Below are 20,912 nucleotides of genomic sequence, written 5' to 3' on the forward strand. Positions count from 1 at the left end.
TGCATTGGCTGTCTGGCCATAGCTAAATCCCTTAAAGCAGGAATGGGGAACCTGTGTGCCTTCAGTAGTTTCAAAGACTCCAACTCCCATCAGCCCTCCTCTCACCCCACCAGCCAGCCAAGTGTGGCCAATGATCAGGGGTGATGGGAGTTGTAGTCTGGAGGGTCACAAGTCACCCACCTGACTTGGATGTGTGCATTTATACTTGTTGAATGTGGTGTTTGTGTTATAAAAGGCAAGATAATAAAAGACTTGAGTAGACAGACACAGACTTCTGTACTCCAGTGGCATGCCTGCATTTAATGGTGATTGCCAGAAGAGATTTTGTGCCAGTACAAACAGTTTTGTAAAACATATCGCTGACATTCAGGCTCAGAATTCTAATTCCAACAGAAAGCAATGCACATGAAAACATGTTGAGCAACATTACATGCTTAATATTTTCCTTGACGAAAACCAGGCCTCCCAACTAGCTGTACAGGATAACACCAGGAGGCAAAGTGTAACCCTTTGAACATGGCACACAGACATAAAATCCCCTCTAGCTTTACCTGTTATTTCTAGTGAAGTGAAATCTTAAGGCTAATAGTCCCCCTAGTATTTTACTGGTCATTACTTCGTGTCACCCTTTTTTTGTTGAGGTCTAAAAATCAGTGTATTGGTTTTTAAATGTGAGGCACTCTTCTTTTCCCCATGTATTAGTGCAAACTTACTTTCTCCCATATAACAAGTGGAGTGTATAAGGCCAAACTGAGCAGTCTAACTTCAGATGAGCTGAAACTTCTTTTCTTACATTCTTCTTCAATCATGGAACCCAAGACAGTAGACTATGGTTCCCAGGCACTCACCCATCCAGACACCAACCAAACGGAGACCTAGACCTGCTTAGCTTCTGCAAGGTAGTGGCCTCATGTACCTTTAGACCAGCGTTTCCCAAACCTGGGTCTCCAGCTGTTTGGGGGCTATAATTCCCATCATCCCTGACCCATGGTCCTGTTGTCTAGGGATGGTGGGAATTGTAGTCCAAAAACAGCTGGAGACCCAAGTTTGGGAGAGACTGCTTTAGACCCACACCCGAGCCCGGGGAGGGTGGTGTCGAGCAGGGATGGAGAACCACAGGCCTGCAAGCCTCCCTTGTCTGGTCCTCGGGACTCTCCTCAGGCCACACTTCTCACTAGTCCTGCTTCACATCCTCCTTCACTTGTCAGAAACATGCCCTTGAATTAGGACGATGCCCCTCGCTCGCTTGTTTGCTTGCCTGCCTGCCAGATGGAGAAATGTGTGTGGGTATCAGAAGCCTCACATTCCCATGGGTGGAATATAAAACTACTGTACAACAAAGGTAAGACTTGCATCTGTTGTTCCAACTATTTTTGCCCCCAACCCCACCCACCTCTGGCATGCAGCCCCCACACCAGGCTGCCCATGGTGGAATACTGATCACCTCTACGTTCAATCCTAAAACATGCACATGGACACAATATGGCACCCGGTCCTGTGCTTCCTTGCTGCTCCACATCTCGTACAGTGGTCCAACCCTTAATACAGAAAGCAATGGTAACTAGAACGGTAGAATTGGAAGGGGCCGTCTATTGACAATCGACAAAGTATTCTGTGCAGGCAACTGGCAATAGTACACTCCTGTAAGCCAAGGGCACTGTACAATGGTAAAACATTTAACAAGTCAAAATATTTTAGCAGCTTTTTTCAAGGCTATGCATTTCTTCATGCACTTGGTCACCTCTAACTGATGATGTGTTCATGGCACGGCTGTATGAAGTTCCATGGTAGGATTTACTGCTCCCAAATACCTGCAGCCCAAAAATATATGCAATGGCAGTGGCCTTTTTTTTTTAAGCTGCCACAAGCACACACACAGCAGCAGCTGCATATACATATCCCAAGTGGAAGCAGCACTTGCCACAATACTTGCCACTGTACAATGCTTGTTAGACCACTGACAGCCCTGCAACCTCCGGCAAAGGAGCAGCTAACTACATGAGCTGGTCCTATGATTACAACCCTAAACATATTTGCTTGGGCTCCACTCAGAAGTTGCTTCCGAGGAAAGAAGTTGAGCAAAAAGGGCACGGGCCAGAGATGGATGTTTTGAGCCATGATCCGGGAAACGTTTTCCAGATTGCAAGAATTCCCGCTATCATAATGAAGGCTGCAAAAGCTTCTTCCTGTTTGCCTGAGACTAAGCTCCGCTGAACACAGCGGGACTTACTTCTGAGTAAACCTGAGTAGGATTGTGCCGAAAGTTTTGGATAAAATGTTTAGGGGACTGGATTGTTGGCCTACATTGAAGCCACTGCATTTTGAGAAGACATTCACAACACATAAACTCTGCTTTCTTGCTCGCTTTCTTTCTTCGTACACGCACACATACAATACAAGGAACATTTTTAAAAACATAAAAGCCTTTTCCTTTATTTCCCCCAGTGGTTTCATAACATTTTCCTCATTTGATTCCAAATCCCTCCACTCCTGCCTTAGGAATTCGCTCTGCTATGGCCTGCTGAGTTTGCATATCTGAAAAATAAATTTAACGTAAAACTATCTATCAGCAGGCGTAAGGAGGAAGAGAGGGCTGGTAATATTTCTTTTTATATACTTTGTATTAATAACGAACCTTCTCACAGAGAAGAATACAGCATTTTTTAAATACATTCAGTCACACTATACACAGCCAGAGAAATTCACATTTTTTTTCACGCCACAGGAGAGATTCTCAATTCCACCATTGACTGGAGCAGTTTACACAGTTACCAGCAACTGCCTGAATTAGTTCTCTCGAAACCTTATTAAGTAATAAGGGAGGGGAGAGGAATAGGGGGTAAGTATGCTTCGGTCATGTATGGGTGGGGAATATCAGCAACTCTTTCCAAACCCTGGATTTTCTGCAAAACAGTCCTGTGTCACAGGGCAAGGAAAGGCAACAAGCAGCAGCCTGCACACCTGCCACCGCCATACATTCACCTGTTACATCGACAGAGTCTGATGCATTTGTGGGGTGATCCTTAGTCACCTGCAAGAACTGTGCTTATCACACTCAAATGCACATCCGGTCAAAGTTACAGCTCCACCGCCCAGCTTTTCAGGAAAGATGGCGTACCATCTTTTGCAGCCAGGATGTTTAATTCCACCCCATTGCCATTTCGTACCCAAATGAGCTCTCTTACTAGATGCCCATTTACAGCTCACCTTGCCCTAAACGGCTACACAGTCCCATTAGATCAGCAAGGCGGCCTTGTTCGGCCTCTGGTGTGCCTTAACCACAATGGGCAGAGCAGACCGGATGGCATTTGATATGTCCGCTGTACGAGTTCCTTTCTGGTCCTCTTCCAAAGGACCTTCTGCACCTCACAAACGTCCTTCGTTCCTTTATATACACTTCTCCGACAAGTTCAGTGTCTCGCTGGGGAAGGTGACCTGAAGAGAACTGCCCTTTGGAGCAGCGCCGGGCCTGAGTTCGTTCACCAAAAACACCGTCTCCGACTCATGGCCCTGGGACGACTCTGAGGTGTTTGAACTCCTTAGTGTCCTTATGGACGTAGTGTCTGACTGGGCCAGGCGGCTGCTGGCCCCTGGCAACAGCATCCGGTCCCCAGTGGCCCCCTCGCTCGGCTCCAGTGGGTACAGAAGCGTCTGGGAGGTGCTGCTGACTTCCCTCAGCTCCCGGGAAATGAAGGAGGGCGAATGGGTGGCCGTGGCAGAGGAAGCCCGGCGGCCGTCCGCACAGTTGAAGTTGCTTCCCGAGTGCTGGCGGTGGCCTCCGCCGATACGGCAGAAAAGGCACTTGACCTTCTCGATAGCTTTGCTCAGCACCGTCTTGCGAAGCAGGATGTACACCCAGGGGTCCAGAATGGGGTTGACCGATGCGATGCGGATGGCTTGCAAGTCAGGGTTTTGCTGAATGTCCTTCACCAAAGGCGGCTGGTACAACTGGTTCACAAAGACACGCACCTGAAGAGAGATTGCGGGGAGGGAGAGAAATATAAAGTTGATGAGCGAGGGCCAAGCTGACATTTCAAAGCTAACAGCTGGCTTAGCAACCGCATGTTACAGCAGGCAGGGTGATGGGCAGAGCGAAGGTTTGTGTCATGTCAAAAGAGAGCTGTTTTCAGAACCAGGGTCGGGGGGAGAGATTTCCAGTGCAGAGAGAAAAAGACCTTTGTGCCACGCCTTCCATGCCATCTAAAATACTGGCATATAAGCAGGCCAATGAAACATGTTATAAGAAAAACTGCTCCCTTTCCCTTATGGGGTATTCCAGAGCCTGTACAGTGGTACCTCAGGTTACAGACGCTTCAGGTTACAGACTCCGCTAACCCAGAAATAGTACCTCAGGTTAAGAACTTTGCTTCAGGATGAGAACAGAAATCGTGTGGCGGCAGCGGGAGGCCCCATTACCTAAAGTGGTACCTCAGGTTAAGAACAGTTTCAGGTTAAGAACAGACCTCCAAAACGAATTAAGTTTTTAACCCGAAGTACCACTGTACAGAGTCTTTAAGTGGGTTCCCTATCAGTAGGAGAAAGTAAGAGGCCAACCAGAGTATATTGAGAAGCAAAGCGGCTAGTAAGCCTGATCTTTATGTTGCAACAGGGTCCCCACTTATCGCACGAAGGGAGGGAGGAGAATCCTGAACAATGGTGTGCAAGCCCTTATATAGACTTTTGAAATTGCCCACCCTGTAGCCCAAGACCACGCCCCTAAAACATCATACATACATCACAGAAGGAGGCGGTCTACAGGAGAAATCCTGCCTGCCTGGATACCTGATAATGGTCACTGATTGCATTACCTAGGCAGCCTGGCCATTCTTTTGTGATGGTTAATACTTTAGTTCCTGAATCCAGGTCACAGGCTCACCCTATTCATACAAAAATATGCCCTTAAGACAGGATTTGCAAGCAAAAAGACAATCGGAAGGCTTTCCCTCATTTGCCTCCCTTACTGCAGAGGAATATTTGAGGTCATTTGGAGAGTCAAAATGGCTTCAGGATTGCTCTCCATTACTATTTCAGACACATGGTTCATATATTTAGATATGTGTGCATTTATTAATATTTATTCTATATTTGAGACCTTAAAATTCTTATATCAATTTTTTTGTGAATTATTTCTGATGTGCCTGCTCTCTGCATTCCCTGGCGTTTCGTCTCTCTTCCCTAATTTAGAGCTCACAATTAAGCCTCTTCCCAGTTTTGTTTTTGTTATTTCAGCCACCTTCTTTTTCTCTCCCTTCTACAACCAACTCTGCTATTAACTGTTCTGGGTGCGTAAGAGCTGCAGAATGTGGCCTTGAGTCATTTCGGGAGATCCAGCCAATCACCCTAATCCAGCCAGCCTCCTCATAAATATATGTTTCCAAAAAAAATAAAAAAAATTGGACCCAAACTTCCACCTCACAGGCAAATTCTCTTTCAGGGACAAGCCTGGAACTGTATGCTCTTTGAGGTTAGAAGTAACTTTTGCTAGTATCTTCCAAGGCTTGAGTATTCCAGGATTTTTATAGGTATATACCCTCCAAATTTTGCCTGTAGAAGCTTGTCGGAGGATATTCTGCTTTAACGACAGCTTGCCTGGAATGAACCTTTTCTTTTAATAAAAAAGAAAGAAATGTACAACACTTAAAATGATGAACTGCGTCAAATTATGCAGCTGACATCTTCCCATGTCCTATTTATAATGTTTTACACAAATCCTGGCTGCAATTGGACAGATAGTTTAAAGTTGAACAACAATGGCATAGGATGATGGCCAGATACTTAAAAGGTGTTCATAGGTCTTAAAGACTTTGGGCTGTACTTCACACAGAGCTAAGCAAAATGTTTTGTCAGTGCAAGGATTTATCCTTGTGCAATGTGATGTTCTCCCTCCGGGTGCCCCCCCCAATCTGTTCTGGGGTTTCCCCAACCCTTTGGAGCAGATCTGGGGGATACCCCGAAGGTGGGGAGGAAAGGGGGAATATCCCATTGTGCCTGTGCTAATCCATATGCAAGCACAACCTTTTTGTTGAATATCTCCCTAAGGGCATGAACCAGCCAAAGTTAATCACTTTGTAAAGACCTGCTTGGCTTTAACTGTGAAGTGCCGTATTTTTCACTCTATAAGACGTACCAGACCACAAGTTTTTGGAGGAGGAAAACAAGGAAAAAAATATTCTGAATCTCAGAAGCCAGAACAACAAGAGGGATCGCTGCGCAGTGAAAGCAGTGATCCCTCTTGCTGTTCTGGCTTCTGGGATAGCTGCGCAGCCTGCATTCGCTCCATAAGACGCACACATATTTTCCCTTACTTTTTAGGAGGGAAAAAGTGAGTCTTATAGAGCAAAAAAATACGGTAATTATGCATGTGCTGAAAGCTTTTATTCAAGTCAACAAGACCTGAAAGCGCTGAACTTTGGGCTTGGGCTACACCCTAAGCCAGGCATGTCCAAAGTCCATTTCAGGGGCCAAATCCGGCCCGCCGGTCGATTTAATCCGGCCCCTGTGGCAGTATATGCCCTGGAGGGGAAACCCTTAAAAAAGCTGAACAATTTCAATCCGAAAAAAAGCTGTGCCAGTATTATATTTGCAAATTCTCAACGACCTGTTTACAGAATAAGCCCCCACCAAGAAGCACCTCAGCTCTACTGGAGCGTAGTTTCTTTGACCTGAAGGTGTTACTGGTTGAATTCAACTGGACGCATTCAGTTCAAACCACTAGGTGGCAGAGAGACTGTGCTTCCAATGCTGCCTTTAGAATTTGCTTTCGGCTTTGGAGGGCTGTAGCCCAAAATGAAAGCTGGTTTAATATGAAGCAAGAAAGTGCAGCAAAAGTCAAACAAAATTAGATTGTGAAAATTAAAGTCACAGGCATCGGATTTGTACCCAATGAGGAGCTCACCACTTACCTGCATAGGAGTTAAAACAACAAAAAGTCTTGTGGAAACTTAACCTTTAACACTTGGCATGAGCTTTTGCGGACCAGCCTTCTATTTCATCAGATGCTCTAGTCCACAAAAGTTTATGCCGTACTAAAATGTATCCGTTTTTAGGGTGCCCCAAGACATTTTGTTGGTTTTGCTGCCAGAGACTAATACGCTGCCCCTAATTATTTAGGAGCTGTTCAGGGACCTCTCTATTTATTACAGTGAGAAGATCGGCCATTGTAGAAGATCAGGGGCTGCCCACCACTGCTGATCTTTGCAGTAAATTCCAGGGTGTCTCAGGTGAGATCCGGGTGTGCACTTTCAAACCAACAGGGCTGGCCAACGTAGTGCAGAATGTGAGCTTTCAAATATTTGCAAGTACCTATTGCAATACAGAGCAGATGCAGAAGAAATCCTTAGCAGACAAATGGATGTGGAAAGTGTTTCCTGAAAGAAGAAAGTCTGAAAGCTGATGGCTTAAGGCAGCCCTGTAAATAAGCCCACAAAAGTTACTAGCCTACAAAAAAGAAAAAAAACAACCTACCAGGAGGAATAGGAAGCTCTGTCCTGCTTATGAAAGGGCCATGGCTCAGTGGCAGAGCATCTTCCTTGCATGTAGAAGGTCCCAGGTTCAATTCCTGGCATCTCCAGGTAGGCCTGGGATAAACCCCTGCCTGACACTCAGGAGAGCTGCTGCCAATCAGTGTAGACAATACTGAGCTAGATAGACCCAATGGTCTGATTCTGATAAACTGATAAGGAAGTTTCCTATGTTCTTCCAAAATGGAGGAGGGGCTTCCCTCTCTGGCAGGACACATTATTTCTACACAGGGCACAGAGGACGGACCCCCAGCCCCCTCACTCGCTTGCATCCAATGCCTTGTTGCACTAGGCAAGTGTTTAAATACAAGGCAGGCCGAGGTGAACCATATTTCCTCATCTGTGCTACCTTGCATTTACCATTTTACAGAGTGAGAAACTGAGGCAAGCTATGCCAGAAGTCCTCAAGAGAATGCAGATTTGAAACTCAGGTGCCAAATCCAACCGCAGTGTGTTGGCTGTCCAGTTTCATACTGCTAAGGGAGAAGAAGAAAATCACCACCCCATAGGAAATGGTAATCAACCAGGCTTATTCCCTTTCCTCCAAAATACCTTTAAGGTACTCTGGATCTCTCTTTCCTTGGTGACTCACCAAAGGATGCATCTTGGCATCTTTTGGGAGCCTGCAACAATTTTCTGTTAAGGCTGAATTCTGAGTATCCTGGTTATAGCTTGTATAGGGGTGAAGTCACTGCATATTCGCTGCTCTCTTTTTTGCATATGCTTTAACGTACTGCAGTCTTGCAAATAAAGCCCACAAAAATATTGACTGAGCCTGCCTGCCTGCCTGCACATGCCTCTGTTATTCATTTATGGTGTGAAAGGAAAACAAACAGCCTGGATCCCCTAGAGCAAATCTCGCTCACCACAGGTGACAAGCCAATGACCACAGCTTTTCCTCAGGTTCAAACCCAAACATCTACAGATTAATTTTTTAAAAATTAGCAGAAGTAGGCAGGGCCATAGAGAACCTGGACCCTAGAGGGCCATCACCAGTCACAGTAGGGCAATACTGGGCTAGAGGGACCCTGTATACAGCTTTGTACATTCACTTCTAAATAAAGAAGAAGTATATTTTATTATTTGGTAACAAATACCTAAAGCAAGGGTCGCCAAACTGTTGTCGTTCACGTGCTGATGGATTCCATCAGCCCCAGCCAGCATGGGATAGAATTAGAGAATTGTAGAGTTGGAAGCGACCCCAAGGGTCATCAAGTCCAACGCCCTGCAATCCAGGAATCTTTTGCCCAACCCGGGACTCGAACCCATGACCCCGAGATTAAGAGTCTCATGTTCTACCAAGTAAGCTACCTCTGCTGTTGGATGCTGTAGTGCAGCAACAAATAGGGCTACAGGTTAGCCACCCTTGAGCTAAAGACACTTCAAGATAAAATTAAGAACCATTTGGAGAGCAACAAGCCCCCCCCAAAAAAAACACACACCCAGCCAGACCAACAGCCACCCTCACCCCCAAGGGAACCTAGAAGCTTCGCTGTGTGTTCCATGGTGCCAAATGCATGGCTACATTCTAGGACAGTCATGGATAAATGTATTCCACATACTCTAGTGAATCTACCTGTTGCACACATAGTTGAAAGCATCCATTTCACCCACATAAAATATGTTACCTGTAGGGCTGGGGGATATGTCAATATATCATCTAGAACCCAAGTTTGAAGACCATATTGAGATATCGATTTCATTATTTTTGACCTGGCAGTATATCGTGAATCATGATGGGAGGGGTATGCAGAAATCATAATGTGGGGGAAACCGTGAAGCCAGCCAGTGCATCTCTCGATTCCTGCAGCCCACGTTCTGCCGGCTCAGCTCCCCCCTGTCTCCTTCTAGGGCAGCGAATCACAAGAGCGGGCGCTGGCAAAAATCATGAAGCCAGGAAAACCATGAAGCATGCCGATGCCTCTACATAGCTGCATCCTTATTTCAGACATTGTGATATATCAGTACATTGCGATGTTCAGCTGGTTATGTATCACAATGTTGAAAACCAGTTATTGCTCAGCCCTAGTTAAATGTACGAGGGACGCGGGTGGCGCTGTGAGTTAAACCACAGAGCCTAGGACTTGCCGATCAGAAGGTCGGTGGTTCGAATCCCCACGACGGGGTGAGCTCCCGTTTCTCGGTCCCTGCTCCTGCCCCCCTAGCAGTTCAAAAGCATGGCAGAGTGCAAGTAGATAAATAGGTACCGCTCCGGCAGGAAGGTAAACGGTGTTTCCGTGCGCTGCTCTGGTTCGCCAGAAGCGGTTTAGCCATGCTGGCCACATGACCCGGAAGCTGTACACCGGCTCCCTCGGCCAATAAAGCGAGATGAGTGCCGCAACCCCAGAGTCGGTCACGACTGGACCTAATGGTCAGGGGCCCCTTTACCTTTTTAGTTAAATGTACATCTTAGAAATGGGCAGTTCTGAGATGTGGTGCCACTTCTACAGAGTAGGCGTGAGTTGGCAGCAAGCTAGATGTTCACTAGATGTGGCTGGTCCACAAATCCCAGAGGTCATGGCTAATGGCCAGAGACAGCCAGAGTTGTAGTCAAGCAACATCAGCAGGGCAGCAGGTTGGAAACAGCTGTCCGACGAGGTTCTGGACAACCCTCTCAAAAAATGGCCATCTGGCAGCCCTGCTGGCAGATGCCAAAACCGAGCAGTTCCTAGGCAAGTCTAAGTGCCAGACACAACCAGATAAGCTTATCTGAATTCACAAATGTCTTCCCACCCACCGCCCTCCCTGTAATTGCACAAATGAAGTTGCTTCTTGCTTTAACACAGCTACTCCAGGGAAATGCAGTCATGGTCTAAATTCCACTCTCAGACGAACAGCTTGTTCGGATAAAAGCGTTCTGATGCAGAGACCGCTGCAGGGAAATATTAGTGTGTATCCAGCTGTTCCTAAAACTCGTATGAAGTTGACACAGCACGCCTGACTAATGCTGATTTTTTAAAATAAAAAACAACCCAATCAGTCACTAAGCAAACTAGGACACTTAACTCGATAACCTTCCTTTTTATGGCAAAGCCGCATTAATTGCTGGATATTTGTAGGGGCTGTGTGCTAGTGATGCCTGCCAGTCTTAACTCTTTGTACACAGTGAAAGGTGCTCATATTTTGGAACCTGGTCACAGGAGACAACAAATGACTTCATTCCCAAAGGAAGCTCCACCCCGACCTCTTTACTAGCAGGGCTGCTGGTGGAAATCAAACTCAAAACAGTGCAATCCAACCCATGTTTGACTCAGAAGCAAATTCAGCTGAGCTCAATGGGAATTGCTTCCATTGAAATCCTTTCCAGCAGAGGTGGGGAACCTTTTCCAGCTCGGGGGCCAGAATGCCTTCTAGACAACCTTTTGGAGGCCACATTCCAGTGGTGGTTTAGCCTGGAAAAGAGGAGACTGAGAGGGAGATATGATAGCCATCTCCAAATATCTCAAGGGCTTGTTTTCTCCCACTTGGGAGGGTAGGGCTCAAACCAATGCCTTCAAGTTGCAGGAAAGGCGCTTCTGACTAAACACTAGGATGAACTTTCTGACAGAAAGAACTGTTTGACAGTTGAACCGTCTCCCTCCGGAGCTCAAAATGGGAAGGCTTCTATGTCTCAAACATGCTTTTAGAGTTCAGCTATGAAGACTCCCATGCGGTACAGTCCTCCACGTGGCTGTGTCACCTCAGAAGGCACATGAGAATGGGTGACAGAGTACGCCCCCCATGTCAAAATCTCCCTCCATGCGGAAAGCTTCCATATCCAGATAAGATATTTAGCTCCCGGTGTGATTCTGAGGTTTTGCAATGCTAAGAAAAGACAGTATTGTGAGCCAGCCTGGAACAATGAGCTTACATACATACCAGTCATTTAAAGCACATTCCCCCACCAAAGAATCCTGGGAATTGTCGTTTGTTAAGGGTGCTGGGAATTGTAGTTCTGTGAGGGGTAAACTATAGTTCCCAGTATTCTGTTATGGGGTCAGAGGGATGTGCTTTAAATGTGTCGTGTGAAAGCACGGGCTTTAGTTTTTATCCAATACTTTAAGGGAAGGGGTGGTTTTTCTTTTTCCCTGCCCTGACTCAAGGCAAACATTATATACGCCTTACCCAGCAAAGCTTACCATAAAGTGCCCTTTTATAGCAGTTACCTCCCACAACAAACAAAGGAGTCTCCTTCCACCAAGTCTTCACCTGTGCTCATAAAAGTCCCTCTATCACATTCTGATACACGGCTATATATAGCCAGCCAGTTAATATTAAGTAGGAGGCTGGATTTACGAAGTAACCTTTGCCCAGAAGAACTTGGTACTTGTCTTACGCAGCCTCCGTGCACTTCCAAAATCTGGGCTGCTATCTCATCAGTGCCAGCTGAAACCAATCTAAAGAGAACATGGGGGGCTTTGTTCAGAGACCCCAGGTGATCACAGATGAACAGAGCAGGGATGTCGGTAGACTCCCAGCTCGCATCAGCCCGAGTGCAAAGGGATGATAGAAGTCGTTTGAGTCAGTCCCATGTTGCAGGATGTGAAAAAGGAAAAGACTCCTTGCTCTAAAATCAGTGCAAGAGTCCAATTGACAGTCAGGGCTTCTTTTGAGCCAAACTTCAATAAAAAGTCACTTTGGTGGAGGGAAATCGCATGTCACCACAGTGTAAATCACTAAGCTGCTTTTGGTCAAACCAAGAATGGCTTGACAGAGGATCAGATCTGCTCCTCCAAATGCAAGATACTGTTATTCTTAATACCTCAGCCTAGTGGAATAAAATGCCTGCCTCTCACCAGGCAGATCTGGGTTCAAATTCCTGAGTTGGTCTTAAGCCAGCTATTCTCTCTTATGGGGACCCTGTGGTCCTCCAGATGTTGTTGGAATTCAACTCCCATCAGTGAGCTCTGCTGGCTGGGGCTGATGGGAGTTGGAGTCCAAAATGTTTGGAAGGCAGCAGGTCGAAGATATAAATCACGAGAAACTCCTTGTCATAACTTACTGGAGTGAGGGCATGATACAAATACATTGCTGCTGCTGTTTCCAAAAAACACATGTAATAAACCCTATTATGACATGATCTCATTCAGCAGGGAATGTGCTGTTTGCTAAATATACACCTCCTTTGGGCTTATTACTTGCCTCTTCACTTTAAAGGTACACTAAAGGCCTTCATTCAATGTTTGACCACGGATATACAACCATTTCAAATGTGTGGAAGCAACATGCTTTTATTTGTCTCTGTGCTCTTTTTAAGTGGCTGGGGAAACCCAGACAGATAGGCAGGGTATAAATAAGAAAATAATAATAATAATAATAATAATAATAATAATAATAATAATCTTAATTTCTTCCAGTTTTCTGTCAGATTTTAGCCAAGTAACTTGACTCTTCCAATGCGTCAATAAATATAGGGCACTAGTTTCTGAAATAAGCTCAGTAGGGGGATTCTCCCACTAATTACATGCATTTACCATTAGACTACTTTCATATTCATTAGCCAGTTTAAATTGCAAGGCATAACTTAGTCTGGTGGTTTTTTGTTTAGTTATCTATTCCCCATACTTTTTTCCCTCTTTTGCTACAAGCACTGTGCGCTAGGCTGCCTGTGTCAGCCCTGTGAGGGCAGAGTTGTCCTTCACTCCTCACAGAGTAAATAATTTCACCAAACTTCACAGCTATGTACCGGTAGTAACTGTTGCGTCGCCAATGCCACAATCAGCCTCAACTTTCCCCAAACACAACATACATTCAACATGCATGAGTGTTGGGCTTGGACCAGAAATACTTGATTTCAAATCCATATTCATTCATTAAGCACACAGGGGGGTCTTAGGTAAGTCACTTTCTCTTAGCCCAGTAGCATAGACAGACGATAGATATAGATAGATGGATGGATGGATGGATGGATGGATGGAGCTAGCACTGGAGTAAACTCAGTTTCCCTCTAAATCAGATGCAAACATTCTCAATCAGTGCATCTTTTCCTTAAAAAAGAAAGAAAAGAAAGTATGTACCTCCAAACAGTTACTGGGAAGCAAACCCCGCAGAATTTATGTACCCATGTTTAGAACTCACCAACTCTTACACAATTATCCCATCTTTGTATCCAACTGCTGTTTCCAGTTGACAATCTGGACAACCATTTCACATGTCCTGTTTCATTTTGGAATCTCAGGTGGATTTAATAAGAATATAAATAGCCTTGCTGGATCCGAACAAAGGTCCATCTAGCCAAACAGCCTGTTCCCACAGTGGCAAACCATCTTAACCTTCAGTGCTTCCCGAAGTGTCTCTCTTCCCTACCCCTACCCCCCATATTCTGCATCCCGGTAGACCCACCACTGGACTGCCAGGGTTTTGCTATCCACTAACTTGTGGAACTCACCCACTCCCTCCTTTGCATCCTACGGCATACACAGAGGGCTTTGGAAGAAGCAGGTTCTCTTGATTTGTGTGGGATATGGAGAGAGGTAAGAAACAGTGGGACTCTGTGGTGCTGTTTCTTACCTGCTTGAAAAATGCAGTAGAAACGAGACCTGAGAGGTAGGGATCAGTGTGGTACCAGGTGTCTGCAAGAGGACACTTGCCCTGGGAGCTGGCAAGCTGGCAGATGCCTGTTAAAGTACGAGCCTATACCTCTTAAGAGCTGGAACAGTTCTGGACTGTTGCACATCAGGTGGCAGGTCAGATTATTGTATTTTTGACACAATAGGTATCAACATCTTCCAAGAGATAGATAGATAGATAGATAGATAGATAGATAGATAGATAGATAGATAGATGATAGATAGATAGATAGATAGATAGATGATATAGATAGATAAATAGATAGATAGATGATAGATAGATAGACAGATATTTCTTAATATCTTAAAAACAAGAACACTAGTTTTACAAGTTGCAACAGAGCTTTTGTAGAGGGATTGCATCCAAAACTATAGCGGTCCCCAGCATGCAGTCTGAAATGGTACGGTCCGGAATTCTCTCATCTCAAAATGTGTAGGAGGCACCAGCACGGCCCACTCACTATAGCTGAACTTCTAGGACCAGCCATTGGTATTTAGAATATGTTTAGGTGGAGAAACAGGCATTCCAATTAGTGCCTATTAATACACGTTGCAGCAATGTCAAAATGCTTGGGTTATTCTATTGCCCAAGGAGTCTGTCTGCTGCTGAAACGAAAACAGGCTAGTGCCTGGGTAGTAAACAAAGTCTATTTTCACTGTTCAGAGTTTGCTTTTTGTCCAACAGCACACAAGTCGGTAGGCTCAGATTCCCTCTGTTTGTGAATATATTCTGCTTGAAATACCCCGTGACCCACGATGTTTTTGACTCAATCCATTCCATGTTTTAAAAGGATGCTTCTTCCTACACAGAGACCATCTCCACCCACGAAGGTAGAAGGCACATGTGTCTCTTCTGCTGAGGCAACCTTTGCAGAGCACCGACTGCATGCCTCTCCTATGTGTCGATTGCACTTTCCCCCCCTTAAATGGAGATGGTTTCGGTGTAAGAAAAAGACTGTGCAACACAGCCTCTGGTACAGTCCCTGTAAACAGCACTGCATGCAAAGGTGTCCAGTTACACACCGGAAAACACCAGCCGGACAGCTTGTCAAGTGCTAGTAACCCAGACCACAGCTGGATTATGCTAGTTATGTAGCAAAACTGGCCTGACTTGTAAAAGTATACCATTTACCTGAACAGTTCAGGATTGTGCTCAGCCCAGTCCTCTTTCCCTCTTAATTATGAGCCTCCCTGGTTTTGCTACACCCTCGAGAGGGAGTTATTTCAGAACAATTATTGCCTACAATAAACTCCATTGCACCAAGCTGGATTTGCCACACTTCTCCCCTAACAACGGCTTAGCTCCCGGGGTGAAAGGGCGGGGCGATAAGCAAGTATGTGCTGTCAGTTGTTTGTTTAATGTACCCTTGCCAAGAAAGAAGTGGTTTGCCATGTTTCATTGGTTTCTGTTTTATTGGTACAAGTCTCAGCTAAGCTCACAACTGGTTTTCCCCACCACCACCCCCGGCACACACCTTCACCCTCCCCACCCCAGTCAATGGGGAAAGGAAGACAGGCACTGGTCTTTCTTTAAGGGTGTGCTTTTTTCTAGAAGTTGAAGGTTTACCTCCTGACATCAAGCACACAACTGTTACTGAAGCAATCTGTGCAACAATAACAGCTCTGCATTTCTCAAAGGGAGATCTTCTTTTTGAAACCAGCTAAAACCAGCAGACTGTAAGGCGCAGACTGTGAATCTTTCAGCCTGAAATCCTCGTCCAGAAATATTTATGGAACACATGTATCGCCAACAGCTGGGGATTTTAAAAAACACCTCAACAGTCATTTTATTCTCTGGCATGTGAGTGTCTCTGCAAATTTCACGCTAGCCCTATAAACATGTAGAAATTCACCCAACTTCCCGTGCTGGCCACAAACTTCGCAGTTTCAGTAAGTTTGAGGTTAGGAAGTATCTGTGCGTGCATGTATGTTTCTATGAGCTTTAGTTCAAGCAACGCATTGGTATAGAATTCAAGTATTATATAACTACTCCATGTGCAGGGCTGCTTTTATATTTGGGGAGCTATTGACAATTCATGGGGCACAAAGGGACTTTTCAGAAACTGGGCTTCAATTAGTTTCTCCCATACACCCACAGACACACCCACCACTTAACTTTGAGTGCAATGTGTATTTCACATTTGGACTGGCCCACAATGTGCATTTAATGTCTCTTCTGCATCCTGTCCCACGTGAGCAGGTGACAAAACATTAACATGTGACACAAAGAGCAAGTTCAAAGGTGCTTCTTAGTTTCTTTATGAAAATGGCCACAGCCTTCTCCTACCCCGCCTAGGAATAAACAGTGTCAAAGAAGAAGGCTGGGACAGAGTCGCTTCCTTCTTTTCCCTTGCGGATGGCGGGGGGGGGGGCGTTGAGAGAACATTTTAGATCACCTGCATGGAAATATCGCCGTTAGGAACCTCCCTTTCCAACCACAGAAGCAGCCTTTGGCTTTTTCTGCTGTGGGGGAATCTGTAGCTGCAATGACGAAACTGGGAAGAAAAGGCTAAGCCAACGTTACTCACCACGAGAGGAATGGAGCAGATCAGCACAACCAAGGAGGTGGCAATGAGCAAGATGACCATTTGGATCTCTGCGCCGGCCATGCGCCGGAAGCTCCTGCGCCGGCGGAAGTCCGACAATCGGCTGGCGGTATTGTCCGTTCCCAGGGAGGTGCGCCGCATGAACTGTCGGTGCATGCGAATCAGGGCCATGCACACCAAGACATTGGAAACCACGGTGACCATGATCAAGAAGGAACTGAAGCCGGCATACATGTAAGAATAGGCGGCGTGCGTGGAGACGTTGGTCCGCCAGTCTATGAAGCACCAAGTCTGGGGGTACTGCAACTTTGTGCTGCCCAAGCCCATGCTCGGCAAGGCACAGAAGAGGACGTTGGAAACATAGATGGCAAAGAGCGTGAGCGCTGCCAGCTTCTTATCCACATAATGGCTGTAGAAGTACGCATGGTTGATGGCTAGGTACCTCTCAATGGACATTGCGCAGATGATGCTGAGTCCAGACAGTCCAAAGAAGAGGAGGATGAAGGTGCTGTATTCGCAAAGCGGTTGGCCGCCTGGCCACTCGTTCTTCAGGTATGTGGCGATCGTGACCGGGCTCACCAGGCAGGTGCCCAGGAGGTCCGTGACGGCCAAGCCGCACACCAGCGTGTAGAAGGTGGTCTCTTTCTGCTCCTTCCTGGACTTGCAGAGCACCACAATGGCAATGAGGTTCCCCACCACCCCAAAGATGAACATGACAGCGGGGATAGTCAAGGGTTTGCTGCCCTCAGGTGCCCCTCCGGTCCCATTGGAGGAGCCGTTGGCAGAAGGCAGCATGGTGGGGTTGAAAGACATGGTGAGGCTGGGACAATCGCAAGGAGCCAACTGGGTCAAAGAAGAACAAAACGGCAGCAAAAGTCAAGAGTCCCAGATTTCAGCCGGAAGAGGATGGAAATCCAAATCGGAGAGAACTGAAGAATCCTGCATTTCAAAGGCGGAGCCAGGAAAGCAGATGGTGGCTTTTTCGGAGAAATTCATAAAGTGGGGAGGTTAGAAAAAAGGTGGCCAGTAATAGCAAAAAGAGCTCTTAGAAGCCGAGTGCAATTTGGCTAGCCAGCAAAAGATGCCTTTTCTTGCATAAAAGCGTTCTCAGTTGTCTCTTAGGCTGGCTTTCTTTTCTTGCCAGGTCTCGCGCTTTTCAAAGTTCAGCTTGCAAACTGGTCTTTGCCTTCTGCCTCAGTGGGACTTTCCATCCCTCTCTTCTAGTTCGGCCAGTCCCCGCCCACCTCACTTGTCACTCCGATGCAAGTCTTCACCTACGTATGCATATGCAATATGTCAACATGAAATAAATCCCCTCCTCTCCAATATATATATACAATAATAATAATAATCCGAATTGTATCTCCTCCAAACGCTTTGCCAAGTTCAAAGCCGATCGCCGATTCCAAAAGCTTCGACGCCACCTAGAGCCCTTCGGTGGCTTCGGAAAGTCCGTCTGCCGTTAGCAGCGGTGGCGACTCAAGTGTCCGCTGCGCGTCTTTTTCTTTTCAGCGGCGCGCCGGGAGCAGAGAGGCGCAGCCGGGGCGCCGGGCGTCTCTCTCTCGGGAGAATTCATCAGCCGCCTTCCGAGGGCAGCTGGGAGCCCGGCGTCCCAGGCAGCCAAGCCGGACCGAGGAGCAGGAGGAGCGCGGGGACGAGAGAGACGGACAGACTCGCTACCCGGACCGGGCGCCCGCGCGTCCTTGCGCCGCTGCTGCCACCATGTGCTCCCGCCGCCTGGCTCGCGGATTACTCACTCGCTCGCAGCGCCGTTTGCAAGTTCGCTCCTTCGAGCTCCTCCAGTCGGGGAGGCAGCTCGGCCCGGCTCCGCCCAGCCCGGCGCCCCATTGGCCACGGGGCAAGTGGGTGCAGCCCAGCCGCCTCGGGAAGCGCCCGGAGGGCCTTTCCCCGCGGCTGCGAAGGAGCGAAGGCGGCGCGCTCGGGCTTGCCAAAAGCGCACGGAGAAGGCGCGGGGCGCGGGAGCTGGTGGACGCCGGAGAGCGAAAGGGCGCCTTCCCTCGACAGTAGAAGCTGGGAGGAGGGCGGGTGGGTTCCTCCCTCTCCCTCCAGCTAAGTCCCCCCCACCCCGATCGCCACCATCCATCCTGGCAAAGGATGGGTGCAGCCCTGCCGTCCCGCGAGTTCAGCTGAGCGAAATCGGTGGTGTAGGGCGAGCAAGGGCCGTGGCGCGCCTGAGCCTCTGCGCGTTTACTCTCAAGTAAAGGCCTCGTCGGTGATGCAGATGGATCGGGTGCATTCCTGCTTTTTTCCCTGTGGCTCCACTCAAACGAAGTTTTTCCGGCACACTCTCCCGCCCCCCGCAGGTCTGCAGTTGGGAGTTCGGCACGTGCGCGAGAACGTTTCGTCCCCATCCAACGATACTTTGCGCGTAGAAAGCTAGCATGTCAGCCTACCCGCAGCAAAGAACCTAGTTTGCCATCCACCAGCATCTGTACCGTAGAGTTCAGCCACACAGACTTAGCTGTGCCCGCAAACGCAAACTAATACACAGAGGGAGAGACAGGACGGGGAATGGAGATTTCATGCCACGTTGAAATGCACAGACTCTCGCCTAAACCTCAGGTGCTGCAGTCCAGGGAACATATGATTGCTACCGCTTGCTTCGGGATACCCCTTTCCCTGTGCCCTGGTGATCGATTGAACAGCCCAGCAAAGGCAATGCAGCCAACTTAATCTTCTGCGTGCTGACTTGGAAAGGCAGCTTGCAAGAGAATCAAGCGGCAATACTTCCCTACCCTGGTCTGTACTGTCTCATACTGCAGACACAAGTTTGTTTTTATTTCAGTACCGTTCTGTGAAAAAGTTTCCGCATACAGACGCTAAGCTGAACCTTTCCCGCTGGCAGGCTAGTTTCGCACATAACCGGAGGTTTTTAATGTCATTGCAATGCCTCCCTCCCCGATCCTGTGAAATACTCAAACATGCCATCCTCCCCCTGCAGGGTGAAGTGGTATAGTCCAAGGAAAGTGTTGCTGCTTGATTCTCCTCCTGCAAGTATAAGCAGGACTTAGAATTACAGAATTGTGGGGTTGGAAGGGACCATGAGGATCATCTAATCCAGCAATGCAGGAATCTTTTGCCCAATGTGGGGCTCGAACCCAAAACCTTGAGATTAAGAGTCTCATGCTCTACAGACTGAGCTGTCACAGAATTAGCTTGTCTTAACTTGGTTCGGCTGGACTTCTAAGGAAGTGCAGATAGGACTGCAGCCTTACTGTCACCATATAGAATTGGGGACATTTAGCAATGGCCTCCTGTTTTTAAGTATTAAATATGGAAATAGGGGTGGTTATATTCAGCGCAAGTCCTACTCTGAGTAGACCTATTGAAGTTAACAGGCATTGCTGATGGAGGTTCTTTAATTTCAGTGTGTCTAACTCCAGGTAGGACTTAGCTGACTACTCTGGGTGCTTCATTATTATTATTACTGTCATATTTCATTGCAATATCCGCTTCGGACGAGAAGAACAAAATAACATCCCAATACATCTCTGCAAACATAAGAGGTTGGAGCATGGTGCTGATAATGCCAAGGTTGCAAGAGGAGCCTGCTGGATAAGGCACATCTATTTTCACAGTGCAGAAAGTCTTATAAGCAGGACCCAAACACAAAAGCACATTCCCCTTCTGCAATTTCCAGAAACGGGACTCTTTATTTTTACAAGGAATACCGTGCTACGTTATAGGTCTTTGCTGCCTTCAGCACCCTCTCTTAATAGGGCATGATCCAGCCACAGATAAGCACTTTTGACTGATTGATTGTCCTGTTGATTTCAACTTCCCCCCTGAAATAAACGGGGGCTTAAAGTTGCTGAGCTTTGGGTGTGCGCAGACTCCATTCACCCCAAGCTTCGCACTGCAAAAGCTGAACCTGAGACTTTGAGGGCAAAGGCCGCAGCATATACCCTGCATGCGAAAGGTCAGTTCTCAGCATCTCCTGTTGAAAGGACTGAGGTGCACAGGATGTGAACGCCCTCGAGGCCAAACTAGAAGCTCTTGCTCTGGAGCCAGCACAGGTTCAAATTCAGGCAGCGGCGTAGCGCGAGTTGTCAGCACCCGGGGCAACGCAAGTAATTTGCGCCCCCTAACCCGGGGCAAGGCAAGTAATTTGCGCCCCCCCTAACCCCTAACCTGCGAGTTGCCGCTGGCGCTGCCGCCCAAACGACGCCGCTTGCCCAGAGGAGGAGGGGGGCAGAGAGGCGAGGAAAATGCAACGGCCCAGCAGCTGCAGCAGCACCGGCGGAGGCGGGGCTGTGAGGAGGGGCTGCCTGGCGCAT

The 20,912-nt window shown here is 47.4% G+C and overlaps 1 protein-coding gene across 1 annotated transcript; it reads right to left on the reverse strand.

Moving 5' to 3' along the window:
- Window positions 1–272: 272 nt before the first annotated feature.
- PTGER4 (prostaglandin E receptor 4) lies at window positions 273–18,623 on the reverse strand. Its single transcript, XM_083466122.1, has 2 exons — window positions 16,597–18,623; window positions 273–3,969 (listed from the first exon to the last, which is right to left on the reverse strand). Exons 1-2 carry the CDS (start codon window positions 17,425–17,427, stop codon window positions 3,388–3,390), a joined length of 1,413 nt encoding a protein of 470 aa, XP_083322248.1. The 5' UTR covers window positions 17,428–18,623; the 3' UTR covers window positions 273–3,387.
- Between the last annotated feature and the right edge of the window lie 2,289 nt (window positions 18,624–20,912).

The sequence above is a fragment of the Podarcis liolepis genome, assembly GCF_965112155.1.
Source record: "Podarcis liolepis genome assembly, chromosome: 11".
NCBI classification, from domain to species: domain Eukaryota; kingdom Metazoa; phylum Chordata; class Lepidosauria; order Squamata; family Lacertidae; genus Podarcis; species Podarcis liolepis.

What these genes read in the sequence shown, in the direction of transcription:
- PTGER4 (XM_083466122.1), bottom strand. Translation starts at nt 17,427, where the DNA reads ATGTCTTTCAACCCCACCATGCTGCCTTCTGCCAACGGCTCCTCCAAT. An exon ending in TCTGCTCCATTCCTCTCGTG is followed by an intron (nt 3,970 to 16,596) that starts GTGAGTAACGTT and finishes ATCTCTCTTCAG; the next exon opens with GTGCGTGTCTTTGTGAACCA.